This window comes from Aspergillus piperis, assembly GCF_003184755.1.
Source record: "Aspergillus piperis CBS 112811 unplaced genomic scaffold BO85scaffold_1, whole genome shotgun sequence".
Classification (NCBI taxonomy): domain Eukaryota; kingdom Fungi; phylum Ascomycota; class Eurotiomycetes; order Eurotiales; family Aspergillaceae; genus Aspergillus; species Aspergillus piperis.
In genome coordinates this window covers 548404-562137 of record NW_020291591.1, presented here as the reverse complement: position 1 = coordinate 562137, position 13734 = coordinate 548404, and the positions used below count along the sequence as shown (strand labels likewise).

The following is a 13734-nucleotide window of genomic DNA, read 5'->3' as shown; positions in this document are numbered from 1 at the left end:
TCCTTTTCTTTCTTTTGCTTCCCCTTCAGCCAAACACTTTGCGCATACAGGCGCCCCCCCTCATTAATTCACGTTCGCTTTATTTACAGGAAGGAAATAAAAGGATTTCCGAATCAGATCTCGTCTCACAATATGTCAACATGATTATTTGAAAGATTAAAATACCGAACAGCCAGCTTTCCCCGCTTCACAACTACCTAGGTACTTACCTACTAGCTTCTTCGACAACCCTCCTCATAAACACGCGCGCGCGCGTATATGCGCAGAATCCATACTTGATCAGCCGTGCTGCAGTGACAGCAACAGCGACAGCGACGACCTCACCAGCACCACCGAATAATAACGGATAACCATGGGTTCCAATCCACCACCACCACCCAAAGATCAGGATGAGACCTCGTCTCCGCCCGAGGAACTTGATTACTATGCCATCCTTAATCTTCCGCGCTCTCCACCCCCCACGGAAGCTCAGATTCGGTCCGCGTACCGAACCCTCACGCTAAGTTTTCATCCGGATAAGCAGCCGGCGGAGTTGGCGGACTCTGCGCGACGACATTTCGATCGCATTCAGGAGGCATATGATACGTTGGTGGATCCGAAGAAGAGGGCTGTGTATGATGAATTGGGTGTGCAGGGGATGAAGCAGGAATGGGTGATTCTTGACAGGATCGCCAAGGATATGAGGGTCGGGGTGAGGGCCATGTCTGGGGAGGAGTTTCGGGGGTGGTTTTTGGAAGTAATGAAGAGGAGGGAGAGGGCTGTGGTGGAGAGGATGGTTGGGTCGAGGGTGAGTTTTTCTTTCATTATTCCCGTTCTTTGGTTTCATGAAGGGGAATTATGCGATTTATGGTTGTGCTAATAAATGCAAAATTTATAGGGCTCTATCACTATTGGGTTCGATGCCTCTAATGCCGTGTCCTACGATGAGGAGGAGGACGCCTTATATATTGAAATGCCGTCGCCGAGGCCCTCGAATTATGCACTGGGGTTCTCTTTCAAGGCGCCACTGCCGCGGTTGGGCTTTTTCCTGGGAAAGGAAGGCGAGGATGAGAATGAGAGTGACAATGATGAGGGCCTTGAAACGAGAAAACTGTTCAAGGAGTACGGTGAGGAAACTGAGTTGACATTTAACGCGGGCATCTCGGGGGAGGTAGAGCAGATGCACCAGGAAGCCAACTTCAAATTCCCGGATGGCAGGAAAGAAACTCACCTTGTATGTTGACTGCGTGATGAAACTTTCCTTTAGGAAATTGCTGACGCTGTGTTTAGCTGCCGCTGCCGTATTTCTTGATCGCGAACCAGATTAATCTGGGAGTCGGGGCAAGCCAACTATTTGGGGGACCTTATAGTGTTAAAGGCCTCGCAAAACCCCCGTTTGCGTTCATGCAGAACTCCGTCATGAGTGTGAACGCTTCAGTGTTGCCACACCCAGCGCTTGAGACAACCTGGACGAAGTCCTTCGTCCCTATCCCTGGCGCGAAACCCATCAGTGTGCAAGTCGATGTTGATTTTGATCGGTCGCCACAACGGGCGCCCCCTCGTTTTGCTTTGAAGGTTACCAGGCAGATTGGTGATAGGAGGTTCTTGGTGAGTAGCTGGTCAAGCGGCTCCTTACTCTGGCCGAAACCTTTCCGCCACTTCTTTTTACCCCTCATAGAGTTCGGGTTGAACGCCGACACTGCAATGTCCGTTCCTACTCATCCCAGCTTCTTCCAAATCGGCGTCGTCTCTCAGCCCAAGCGGCAGATTTCCCCAGCCCATGTCGAGGAAGAGATGGAGGGTGATGAGGAGGATGAAGAATTTGAAATGCTTCGCCGCCAGCAGCGCAAGGAAGTTGGAGCTGCCGAAGCTTGGCAGACGAATGTGACAGCTACTCCGATGCAAACTACATTGTCATTCGTTTATTCGCGCAATGTTTTCTCAGGAAAATCGGCCTACGAGCGTTTACGCTCGGAATGGAGCTCTGAGGGCCACCATTCTTTGCCGGAGGACAATGAGCCGCGATCTGTACGTGTTAATGTCGAGACTACAGTGGGGCTTGATTTGGCGCTTGGATGGCATATTGAGGGAACCCGCCAGGTTGGCGATTTCACTCGCATGGGTCTTGGTGTTGGTGTTCGAGATATGCAGGGCCTCGTCGTGACTGTGTCCTGGAGCAGGCTGGGCCAGAAGATCAGGGTGCCCATATCTGTTATCCCATTTGGCCTTGTCGATGTGGATGTAGCTGCAATGGCTGTTATCTGCCCGTGGCTAGCGTACTGCGCGCTCGAATTTGGGTTTATCCGCCCAAGGGAAAGGAAGAGACATCGCCGGGCGATTGCCCGACGACAGAAGCAGCTGAGAAGGCTGGTGCCCAAGAAGCGGGCTGAGAGTCAAGAAGCCATCGAAATTATGACTGAGCAAGTACAGCGCCGACAGGCGAAAGAGGCTAAGCAGGGAGGTCTGGTCATCCTCCGGGCTGAGTACGGTTACTATCCTTCGAAGAAGGACAGGGAAAGTGGCCGAGGATTGGAAGTCACTGATGTTTCCATCCCGGTGGCTGCATTGGTTGACCACGGACAACTGGCCATCCCTAAGGAAATGGCCAAGGTGAGTTTATGATTTCCCTCTGCAGGCGATGCTAGCAGTGCTGATATGAGTTTGATGCAGTCCCATATCCTTGGATTCCACGACCCGGCTCCGCTTCTGCCTAAGATGCTCAAGATATGGTACAATTACCATGGACAGGAGCATTACGTCGAAGCAAAGGAAACAGAGGACATTTCTTGTCCTATGCGTTCGCATCTATTGTAGCTGGGCATATCTATGTCTCCCTACTTTTCTTGATTTTGTATACATGCTGCACTACTAGCTTTTTGGCATCACTCTCCATTCATATTTGCATAAGGAAATGTGCAATATATCACATACTTCTTCCCCTTTTGAATATCTCCAGGCGTCTGATTCATATATTGCATGCATTTGTCAATACGTTCGTGTATGTTAGCGAGAGCATTGGACGAGGACTAATACATAAGGTCGAGCTCTGGTGGTCTTCCATGACACGGCGAGTCGACACTCAATTTCACTCTCTACTCGAATATATACCATATACCAATTTACCCACATCAACTCTAACCCTCATTACATTAGATTTAATTCCAATAGACTACGAATCCAAGTACAAGTTATCAGCAACTAAATTCTAAGGCGGTGACCGTGCACGTGACCCGCCCGGTTCCCGCTGCGCCAAAAGAAGCCAAGCCCATCTTCACTCGCCATCGAAGAACCATTTCATCATATTCCTCCTCCACCAATCCTCTTCCCTCCCCTCACAACTTCAGAATGGCATCCATAGCGGAGGGCCTATTCAAGTCTCTCCCTAAGCCGAAATACACCGGCGAGGAGGAAGAGCTACCACAACATGCACAGCCCCGAGGTCCGCGGGTCGTAGGCCCGGGACAACTCGACGAAACACAGATTGTTCTCCGGGTGGGTAGCACCGCATCCATACAAGATCCAATCCACATAAAGCTCTAGCCCACCTTCACTACTATAACTCAATGCTAATGACTATGATCTTTACGGTATTCACAGAGAACCGGCCCCCCTCCCTACCAGAACCGAGCCGGATGGCGGCCCCGCGCCCCCGAAGACTTTGGCGATGGCGGCGCGTTCCCCGAGATCCTAGTCGCGCAGTACCCCCTCGACATGGGCCGGAAGGGCACGTCCTCGACATCGAACGCGCTCGCCGTGCAGGTCGACGCTGAAGGAAAAGTCAAATACGATGCTATCGCGCGCCGCGGACACAGCGATAACCGGATCGTGCATGCCTCGTTTAAGGATCTGATTCCGCTGCGCCAGCGCGTCGACATGGGCGAGGTGTCGTTGGATCGGCCGTCGGAGGAAGAAGTCCAGGCGCAGATGGAGAAGACGAAGAACGCGCTCGCCAGTTTGGTGGAGGGTGCGGCGGCGGCGCAGAAGCCGAAGAACGTGAAGGGTGGACGCAGAGCGGAGCCTACTTTTGTGAGGTACACGCCGGCTAATCAGATGGGTGATACGTCGAAGAAGAATGATCGTATTATGAAGATCGTCGAGAGACAGCAGGATCCCATGGAGCCGCCGAAGTTCAAGCATAAGAAGATCCCTCGTGGCCCGCCGTCGCCGCCTCCGCCGGTTATGCATTCGCCGCCGAGGAAGCTCACGGCTGAGGATCAGGAAGCGTGGAGGATTCCGCCGCCGGTGTCGAATTGGAAGAATCCTAAGGGTTACACGGTTCCGTTGGATAAGCGGTTGGCTGCTGATGGACGTGGACTGCAGGATGTGTCGATCAATGATAAATTTGCGCAGTTTGCGGAGGCGCTGTTCACGGCGGATCGTCATGCTAGAGAGGAGGTCAGGCTGCGTGCTCAGATGCAGCAGAAGCTGGCGGAGAAGGAGAAGGCCCAGAAGGAGGAGCATCTGCGTGCGTTGGCGCAGAAGGCCCGCGAGGAGCGTGCAGCTGCTAGTAGCAGTCGGCGCGATTCTCGTGCTGGATCCCGCTCGCCTTCGCGCAGTGTCAGCCGCAGCCCGTCGCCGTACTCGGCTAGTGAGAATGAGGACGCTGCTCGGGATCGCGAGCGCATGCGTCGTGAGCGTCGTCAGGAGGCGGAGAGACAGCTCCGTCAGTCGCGGATGGGTACGGAGAGACGTATCCAGATGATGGCACGCGAGCAGAACCGGGATATTTCCGAGAAGGTGGCGCTGGGATTGGCCAAGCCGACGCAGGCATCCGAGTCGATGTATGACTCGCGTCTGTTCAATCAGACCAGCGGCATGGACTCGGGCTTTAACGAGGATAACCCGTACGACAAGCCGCTGTTTGCCGCGCAGGACGCCATTAACAGCATCTACCGTCCACGGGCGCAGGCTGATGACGATGACGGCGAAGGCGCCGAGGGCGAGATGAGCAAGATCCAGAAGCAGAATCGGTTCGAGGTGCTCGGTAGAGCGAAGGAAGGGTTCCGCGGTGCCGACATAGCTGAGGTATGCCCCTCCTACTTTCTCATCCAAGAAATAGACATATCCAACTGACACCTATCCAGGCTCGTGACGGCCCCGTGCAATTCGAAAAAGATACCACCGACCCCTTCGGCATCGACAGCATGATCGCCGACGTCACTAGCTCCGGCGCAGGCCAAAAGCGCTACGGTATCCAGGAAGTCGACCGTTCGGAACGGGGCTCCAAACGGGCGCGTGTCGATGATGATTAATCGTGTTGTTTGTGAATAACTATACCTTTATTATTTTTTACTACTTTAACATACGCGGGGTTAGATATTTACCTATACGTGCGCTGTGTCATCTGTATTCAAATGGTCTCTTATTCTTTGCTTTTGGGGGTTTTACTATGTGCATTGCTGCGGGCGTTGTGTGTGTGTTCACCGGTTTATACTCTTCCTTTTATTTTTAGTGTTGCAAAAGAGAAAATGCAAAAAGTGGTGATTTGCTCTGTTCTCACTTATGATAGTCTAGACGGGTTAGTGGAGTAGATGTGCTTGCTTATCATGGGTAAGTTATGACCGAACTACATAGCAGTAGACTGACTACGTAGGTCATTCCCTATCTATGACTGACTGACTGCCTGAAGATGTGCCATCGCCACCACACTATACTAACTCAACAAAATAACATAGGTAGTTAGTAAGATAGTAAGATAGTAACTATAGACCAAGACAAACTGCAATAGGACGGTAATTTACTCCGAAGATAGAAACCCTTTCCCCGTCTCCACAGCTTCTTCTTCAACTTGATTACTTCAGTGGTAGTGAATGATGCCTACCAAGTGGATACTTACTCAAGTCAAAAAAGACTTACAAGAACAAATTAATTCGATTCTTTTTCTTTTCTTTTCTTGTCTTGTCTTGCCATCCCGAATGAATAAAATCCCGATGTGCGGAATGACCCACATAGTCATGTCAAGTCAATCATCAATGTACGTATGTACTGCGGAGGGAGGGAAGTAGGAGAGGATTTGATCAGCATGTACGTGTACTGTTGATGGTGTGGTGTGAAGTCACCCGACTTGGGGTTGTAACTAGTGACTGACTGACTATACTTGGGATTGAATTAGTGATTTACTTACTTACTGGAGGAAAACAAGGAAATGTATACGAGGATGATGATGGATGGGTATGCGATTATCTGAGTATGTAGTGTGTGTGTGTGTGTGTGTAGAGGAGGGAAGAGAATCCTGGAAGTTGCGGATCAAGTGATTTGGATGTGGGTTCTTTCTGTGAACATGACTACGTACTATTTCAGAGTGGGGATGGATATATTTGGGATGGAATAAGATAGGAGTGAAATGTGGTTAGAAGTGGCTGGTGATGGTGGTTGTTGCGTGTGATGAGAGAATCTATTCTTGGTATTGTTACTACCTACCTGGAGTATGATGTCTGCCTGCTACTGTTCTGTGTGTCATCCAGTTAGTGATCTGGACGAATCATAGTTATAGAGAGAGGAATAGTGGCTGAGCTGATTGAATGACAGATCTACAGAGTACTCAGGCCACAACTACAATTGTATAATACTCTCAGTATGCATGCATGCAGACATCAGACCACAAGATGTCGGGTCGATCAGCCGGATAACCAAACTGATTGGATGGTGGACATCCCAAATCGACGACGTACAGGAGGGCTGGGGAGCGTTGATCTAATCGAGCAGATAACGAGAGCCAATGACCTGCGCAGTTGCGAGTCATCTTGTTTGAGATTGATGGCCACCTTCGGAACTTTGTTGCTGCTGAGAAGGAGGGGATACTGACGATCGGGTTGGTTTCTAAGTGGTAGCGCTCCAAGCGCATTGGAGGAGAGACGCTGCTGCTGCTGGCTGGCTGGCTGGCTGGCTGGCTGGGAAAGAGTTGTGGTGATGAACGATTGGGAGGGGGGTCGGTAGGTTTGATCCGAGGGTCCAAGATAAGAGAGAGTGGCTGAAGGTCGGGATGTAAGTGGTGGGTTGCATGGGCTTGATTTCAGTCCGGGCTGGGAATGGGAGGATCGTGTCTTGTCTGAGGATAGAAAGTTATGAAAATGAGGAAAGTCTCATCCTTGGGTTGCCATTACCAGGGTTCTGAATGGCTAGATCTTTTTGTAGATGGTAAGTTCGCTGCAATAGCACCTGAAATTATGCCCTAGGGGCCCGTCAGTTCAGTTGTATCCATCCATAGCCGTTGTTCCGTTGGTCATGCCGGAATGGAACAAGATCCACTGCTAGAGTACACCGTAACCGTGTTTGCTGATGGTGCTGGCGCTGGCGCCTGGTGGAAGCGATAACGAGTCCATGAGCCCATTCCGACCTTCCCTTAAGTCTAATACTTTTGTAGTAGTAAATTGCTGAATAGTGCCTCATCTACGAACTTCATGGTTGTGCTTCTCCGATGCAATGCAGGATCATCTGTGTGACCGGATGGATGGAACTGGAGCGACCGTGGTGCCTGACTAGCTTACACTCCCACACGTTCATCGCACAACATCCTTGCCCCTGGAAAGTGCGGGGAGCCGATGAGCAGCAGCAGAGGAAATCCTGCCTCGCTCTGACCGTCGAATCCTGCTCCCGCCAGACATCAGCCATTAGATTAATGCTCGATCCGTGCGCCTGAATGATGCACCGGAGAGCACAGGGCAACATCGGTACCGGCGCCTAGCGCGGGGTGGCGATCGAGGGGATTTGCTGGTGCTGCTGATAAGGTGCTGGGTCGGTGGAGCTGGAGATAAAGCCGAGACGCTGATTTGGGTGTGTTCCCACGGATGGATTATTAGGTAAAAGGTTCGTCTGATCTTTTGCTCTTAAAGTCTGGATAAGAGGAGTCATTCTGGCGGCGCGCAAAAGAAGCAGTCCACGTGCCTAAACCGCCAATCAGTCAGTGCTCAAACAGGTTGCTTCGAATTTTTTATTTTTTTATTTTTATTTTCTTTTCCTTCTCCTTCCCCTCATTCTGTCAAGTGTGCCTTAGCTCTTTTCTTTTCTTTTCTTTTTTGATCCCCCCGGTGTCGTACCTTGGGCAGGCTGACTCCGCCGGGTCTTTCAGCGGATCTCCGGTGTGGCGGTTGAAGTGTAACATTTTCAGAGTCAACTGGAGACAGACAGGTAATTGAACCAGTCTGAAGCAAAAGGATTGAGAGAAAGTGAGACAGGAAAGAAAGGGGAACTTCGAGGGTTGCCGAGGAATTAGAAGTGAGGAGGAGAGAAAGAGAAAGAGGAAGTGCAGGAAGAAGAGCAGAAGCTCAAGTCACCTGCTCTCTTCTTCTCCCCTCTCGAGAATCAACCACCACGACAACTTCAACTTCCCTTCCACCTACTCTCCAGTCCTCACTACCTCCTTATTCTGTCTAATCCCGTCATCAACCCATCTTCCACTTTCCCTGCTCTACCCGATCCCCCGTGTTGCGTCTATCCCGCACCATCTCTCTGATTAGATCTTCCTCCCTTCTTGCGTGCTGGCTCTCATTGATATCATTCTTTCAAACAATGGCGTAACCAAGGGGGTTTGGAAAACAATGAAAGCAAGCTGTCTGCCATCCAGAACTCTCAAGCGCAAAAAGAAAAGAAAAGCATAAAGAAGACCACCGACCACTCACGCTGTCACCAGAGGATTCGAGTTGCCCTGCGCCACACATTACTGGTCCCGTTCACCTGCCTCACCCTGTATTGCCTGGTGCCAGCCTTTCACATCATCATCATACTTCCGATCGTGATTTCTCCTTTTATCTTCTCTCGTATGCTCGGCCTTGTATCCACCTGGCATCACTAAAACCACTCTGTCGCCTGAGTTTGTGGATATTCGGTGACGGCAGCTGATTTGAGCACCTTAACTACTACTACTTGTCACATACACTGAACTCGCACTCATTGATTGTGCATGATCCCGATCTTCTGATGCAAATACGTCATCTGAATATCGACAACCATGATGGAACAGTCTTTATCTCTCATCTCTGCCCAGGTCCAGTTCATGGTAAGTCTTCAAGTACCATCGCCATCATGCTGTCTCCTTCACTGCACCGATGCCCCCCAAATCTACGCGGAGCAGCATGGAATCCCCTCCTGGTAGACTAATCTTGCTAACCACTGTTGTTGAAATACAGGAAGACAGGCTGGCCCTGGTGCATATCCCTTTAGACCTATATCCCTTCTTTTTGAATCCGATCATGCAGATTCTCTTCCATGAGGTGCCTCCTATCTCCGAGAACCAAATGGAAGAGGACGATGGGTACGCAGAGGGGCATAGACGCTACCAGCCGGCATTTTTGAACTTCTCAATCACCCCTGTGGAATGCTCGATCATGTGCCCCAGACAGCTTGCTAATGAGTACTTCGCTCCTCTGGTCAACAAGTTCGTTCAGAGCAGTTCCTCGGGCCAAAGCCGCCTCTCCATCAGCCATGATGATTTTATTGCCATGCAGGTGTACGGAGAGGGCCTCGAAGCTGGCCAACGGGTCCTCGAGCTTACGAGCCCGCTGGCCATGGCAGGAATGTATGGTGCAGCTGACCTTGAGTTTGTGCAACGTTCTGGCTGACATGCTGTAGCTCTATCTTCTTCATATCCACGTACTTTTCCGACTACATCATCGTGCCTCTTCGAAGCAAGACCCAGGTTATTGAAGCCTTGGAGAAGCGTGGCTTTCATTTCGAAATGTCAACGGAGGCTTTCGTCAACAACAACCAATCCCAGTTCAACAGCTGCTTTAGTCCCGTCTCGTCCCGGTCGGCGAGCAGCTTGAGCTCCCCTCCTGCCACTCCGCCACCCTCGTCGCTGGATGAACTGCAAACGCGCACGTTTAGCTCGCTGCGGAAGCACCAAATTGTCCCATCCGTTGACAGAACCCTGCGTCTAGTGCAATGCGCCGCGCATCATCGCTACACGAGCGATACAAGCTCCATTGCCATCCTCCGTGAAGCCCTCACGACAGCTTTGATCGTCGACAAGCCACGGTTCCTCTCTCTCACCCTAACCGCTGCTGACCCCGCGGCGTCACTCTTGCTGGAAAAACGTCTTCTTCCCCGCTTCTCAAGTGACTCATCAGCGGCCACTGACTCGGATGACGATACAAGTCTTCTTTTGGGATCTAAGGAAGAGGTTCTTGTTCCCATCATGCTCGACCTACGTAAGCTTCCGCTGGAAGCTTCAGGTATTGTGTGCGGAGTTGCTGGCCGACTGGCCGACGCAACGCACGCACGGGGCGATGAGGATACTGATGTATCCACGATTCTTTCCCATTCTTGGCACGGCGGTGGCTCCTCTTTCGACAGTGCCTTCAAAAATGTCCTGTCCTCCAGCCACGGCTCCGGTGGACCTGTCAGATCCTTCGGCACTAGCCCCGGCTACAGAACCCATCGTCTGCAGCCAGACATGGACCCATACATGGACGCCGTCGAGATCAGCTTTCTTAGCACTGCGCGGGCGGGTTCCATCATTGTGGGCGAACACGAGCTTCATCGTGCCGTCGACGCCCTCGAAGCGGAAAGCCACGAACCCGATGCAGGAATCACGGCACTCGAACTTTGATCTTTTTCTGCTTACAACCAAAAGTTTCTTGATCCACTTGTTTTGCATTTACTCTTCTTTTTCACCCTGCTTATTCTTGATTTTCAGTTATTCAGCGTAGCAACCACGCTCAATTCCCTTATGTTCTTTCGATTCTTACTTGTTTTCTTCATGAATTATGCTCAAACGGATACCAAAAACGCTGCATCACCTTATGTTTCCTTTGTTGCATTGACCTTTTCTTGCTTGCACTCCCCCTTCTAGCAAACTGCAGCTCGGGCTTACGCTGCATACATACCGAAAAGTTTCATGTATCGAAATATATGCATTTTCTTCTTTCATGATCTACGACATGCAATTTCTTCTCTCTACTTTCTCTAACCACGACCCAATGTTCCCACTTTTCCTAGCACTGTCAATATTTTAGCAAGCGAGGTTGGAGTTGTCTATTTGGGTTCATTCGACCCGGGTTTGATCCTTAAATCACTACAAGGCGGACATACGTGATTTGTATCTAGCATGGCTGACGATTCTATATTCCCTGGTCTAAACTGCATATGGGTGATTGGAAATTGTATGGAAGAATCACAGACCAAGTTTCACGACGAGAAAACATTGATCCTCTCGTTGGGTCTTTTGCAGAGCCTCAATCCTGTATTACTTCCAACCCAACTAACCCATATCCGCGTCATCAAAAATCGCTCAGTAGACTCGTCCTTCCGCAATTGGTTGTGCAGTGGGTAGTTAGGCGCTCAGACAATCCAAGCGCTCCTTCGAGGCTGAGCGAGCGAGCGATGAGCAACAACAATACCGCGCCACCGTACTGTGTCTGTCTGTCTGTCGCCACAAGCTGAACTGCCTCGTGAGCAATATAACAGAACCGCAAGGAAAAGTAAAAAAGCTTCAGCCTGCTCAATGTTTCTCCACCCTCTCACACACTGATCCAATCATTGAACAGATGGGTACGTAGTCGCTACTTAACACCGATACATCGATACACCACACCATACCAGAACTTGGCCTAACCTAACCTAACCTAACCTATTCCCTATTTCGGCAGACGAACCAAGAATAGTAAGTAAGTAGCGTAGCGTCGGTGCTTATTATTCTCCCTCTTCTCTTTTTTTTTATGTCATTTGGTCGGTCTGGTAGAGTGGAGTGGAGTGGGCGCACGCACGCACGCACTACCTATCTGATGATCACGACAGCTGATGCAATGCGAGGCGACGCAACGCAATCTATCTATCTATCTATCTTTATTTTCTTGCCGGCGATATCCGAGAAGGAAGAAGATGGTGGGCGGGCAAAAGGACGGAAAGTAAGTAAGCAAGGTAGCCAGCAAGCGGTACTTGGTAGGGGATAAATGCAGGCAACAAGGCTGAGAACATCCGTTCGCATTCGCGTGCATTGATAAGCGCTACACGCTACACGTGCTGTTGGTGGTGGTGGTGGTGGCGTTTATTATGAGTTCGCATGGTATCCAGTCATGGTTGGAACACGAGCCATTGGGGGGTGGAAAGGGAAGCGCAAAGCCAAGCCAAGAGGGTGAGAATGTCTGTGCGTAGGCGGCTGGTGGCTGATGACGATTATTATTGCTGACGGGGAACCTTGCCTGTTGACCGGCTGGCTGGGTTGCTGGGGTATTGTAGTCTTGACTTGTCTTGTCGGGATTAGTTGATGAGTGGCTGGGCTCTAGCTCTTGGCTAGCTAGCTGGGCAAGGGTCGGACAACACAGTCTAAACTTAGCGATAGACTTTGACGGTTCCTGATGGGTTACCAGTAAGCAGAGGAACAGATGGTTAGCCACGTGCAATGCGCCACATAGTGAGAAAACAGGTACAGTGCAAAGTTTGAAAGGAAGACAGAATGCATGGTAGTGGTAAATAAAGAGAAAGGAGGGTTGCACAAACGAAAATAGACACTGAAATAGCTGAGACATACCATCTGAGCAACCACCAGCCCAGCAATTTCCTTTCTCATTCCACGATACAGCACTCACGGCCTTGACGCCTGGTCCGGCTGGGACACACGCGATCACTTCTCCACTGAGCACATCCCAGGCGAATACGGACGCCTGCGTAGCACCATTGCCATTGCCGGAGTCATCTGCCGCACTCCCGCTGAGGACAATGGCGTCCGCTTTCGCGAATATAGAGCGAATGCGAAGGTCGCTTTTGCGATAAGTGGCATTGCTATTACCCTGACTTGGACTGACCTCGTCGCCGCCAAACGCCTTTAATAATTTGCCGTCACTCCGGTCCAGCATGCGGATGCGCCCATCTGTTGTAGATGCTAAAAGAGCATTGCCGTCATTGGAGCAGCGAACACTAGTAACAGGGTGTGCAAGAACATCGACAAGGGTGCGTCCCATTCGAATATCGTACACTCGAACTCGACCGTCGTAACTTGCGCTTGCGATAGAATATGTGGGCATGTGTACGTGCAAGGAAGAAACGGTATCTCGGGCTTCGGTGAGGGTCTGGATTGGCTTGTAGGAGTTGGACTTGGTATCCCAGATGTTGATAGTTGTGTCTGCGCTGCCTGAACCGGACGCAAGAATAGTCAGTGATCGCGAAGAAAAGCGTTAGAAGAATTGGGACGAATTTACCAGACACCACTACAGAGTCATCTTCGCCTGCGAATTGGACGGCCTCAACGCGCGCATTGTGTCCACTCCAGCGTCTGATTGTTCCTCCCTGTTCGACATCCCACAGAAAGACCTGGCGGTCTCCACCAACGCTGGCGAACCGGGAGTTGTCTGCTGCGACGGCAATGTCTAACACGGAGTACCCGTGCGCCTCATACTTCTGGATTGGGGACGTTGTCTCCGCAGCAGAGGCATTGTTATTGTTGGGAATAGCCCGGGAGAGGTGAATAGCACGATCTGTCGAGCCGGTGAGGACATAGGTTCCAGGATAGCTGGAGAAAGTCACAGCGTTTACGGGGCCTGAGATACGTCAGAGGGGATCTAGAGCTTCTAGAGCGTAAGGCGTGGAGCTAGCTTACCATTGTGGGTTTTGAGGGTGTGGGCCAGTTGGGTGGGGAACTGTTTGATTGCTGGCATTGGCACTCTTTCTGAAGAACCGAGGAAATGCTCTCAGCAACAAGCGTAGTGAAGCTGTGCGGGATCGGAGATTGTTCACTGCTCGACATCCAACATGAAGGCCGGAATGCGGAAGTTGGAGACAAAACCGATGGGCGCGGCTCACCGCCGGCGGGGTCCATATTAT

General features: G+C 50.9%; 4 protein-coding genes across 4 annotated transcripts; 3 read left to right on the top strand and 1 right to left on the bottom strand.

Moving 5' to 3' along the window:
• Positions 1–167: 167 nt before the first annotated feature.
• BO85DRAFT_5599 (J domain-containing protein) lies at positions 168–3103 on the top strand. Its single transcript, XM_025665488.1, has 4 exons — positions 168–787; positions 878–1213; positions 1270–2589; positions 2650–3103. The coding sequence occupies exons 1-4, from the start codon at positions 353–355 to the stop codon at positions 2791–2793; spliced, it is 2235 nt and encodes a 744-aa protein (XP_025520617.1). The 5' UTR covers positions 168–352; the 3' UTR covers positions 2794–3103.
• A 221-nt stretch (positions 3104–3324) lies between these two features.
• BO85DRAFT_409882 (SKIP/SNW domain-containing protein) lies at positions 3325–5467 on the top strand (the record flags this gene model as incomplete). The annotated part of the gene is made up of 3 exons (XM_025657453.1): positions 3325–3471; positions 3577–5004; positions 5064–5467. The coding sequence occupies 3 exons, from the start codon at positions 3325–3327 to the stop codon at positions 5229–5231; spliced, it is 1743 nt and encodes a 580-aa protein (XP_025520616.1). The 3' UTR covers positions 5232–5467.
• Positions 5468–8781: 3314 nt separating this feature from the next.
• On the top strand, positions 8782–10793 carry BO85DRAFT_5516 (ACT domain-containing protein). Its single transcript, XM_025665477.1, has 3 exons — positions 8782–8974; positions 9105–9493; positions 9547–10793. Exons 1-3 carry the CDS (start codon positions 8927–8929, stop codon positions 10523–10525), a joined length of 1416 nt encoding a protein of 471 aa, XP_025520615.1. The 5' UTR covers positions 8782–8926; the 3' UTR covers positions 10526–10793.
• Positions 10794–12056: 1263 nt separating this feature from the next.
• Positions 12057–13719, bottom strand: BO85DRAFT_5521 (WD40 repeat domain-containing protein). Its single transcript, XM_025665479.1, has 4 exons — positions 13511–13719; positions 13113–13451; positions 12446–13045; positions 12057–12269 (listed from the first exon to the last, which is right to left on the bottom strand). The coding sequence occupies exons 1-4, from the start codon at positions 13566–13568 to the stop codon at positions 12247–12249; spliced, it is 1020 nt and encodes a 339-aa protein (XP_025520614.1). The 5' UTR covers positions 13569–13719; the 3' UTR covers positions 12057–12246.
• Positions 13720–13734: the final 15 nt, after the last annotated feature.

Coding starts and splice junctions, on each gene's coding strand:
- BO85DRAFT_5521 (XM_025665479.1), bottom strand. CDS start 13,568: ATGCCAGCAATCAAACAGTTCCCCACCCAACTGGCCCACACCCTCAAA. Junction 13,452..13,510: donor CACCCTCAAAACCCACAATG/GTAAGCTAGCTC, acceptor GACGTATCTCAG/GCCCCGTAAACGCTGTGACT. Junction 12,270..12,445: donor GGCTGGTGGTTGCTCAGATG/GTATGTCTCAGC, acceptor GTAACCCATCAG/GAACCGTCAAAGTCTATCGC.
- BO85DRAFT_5516 (XM_025665477.1), top strand. CDS start 8,927: ATGATGGAACAGTCTTTATCTCTCATCTCTGCCCAGGTCCAGTTCATG. Junction 8,975..9,104: donor CTGCCCAGGTCCAGTTCATG/GTAAGTCTTCAA, acceptor GTTGAAATACAG/GAAGACAGGCTGGCCCTGGT. Junction 9,494..9,546: donor CCGCTGGCCATGGCAGGAAT/GTATGGTGCAGC, acceptor GACATGCTGTAG/CTCTATCTTCTTCATATCCA.
- BO85DRAFT_5599 (XM_025665488.1), top strand. CDS start 353: ATGGGTTCCAATCCACCACCACCACCCAAAGATCAGGATGAGACCTCG. Junction 1,214..1,269: donor GCAGGAAAGAAACTCACCTT/GTATGTTGACTG, acceptor CGCTGTGTTTAG/CTGCCGCTGCCGTATTTCTT. Junction 2,590..2,649: donor TCCCTAAGGAAATGGCCAAG/GTGAGTTTATGA, acceptor AGTTTGATGCAG/TCCCATATCCTTGGATTCCA.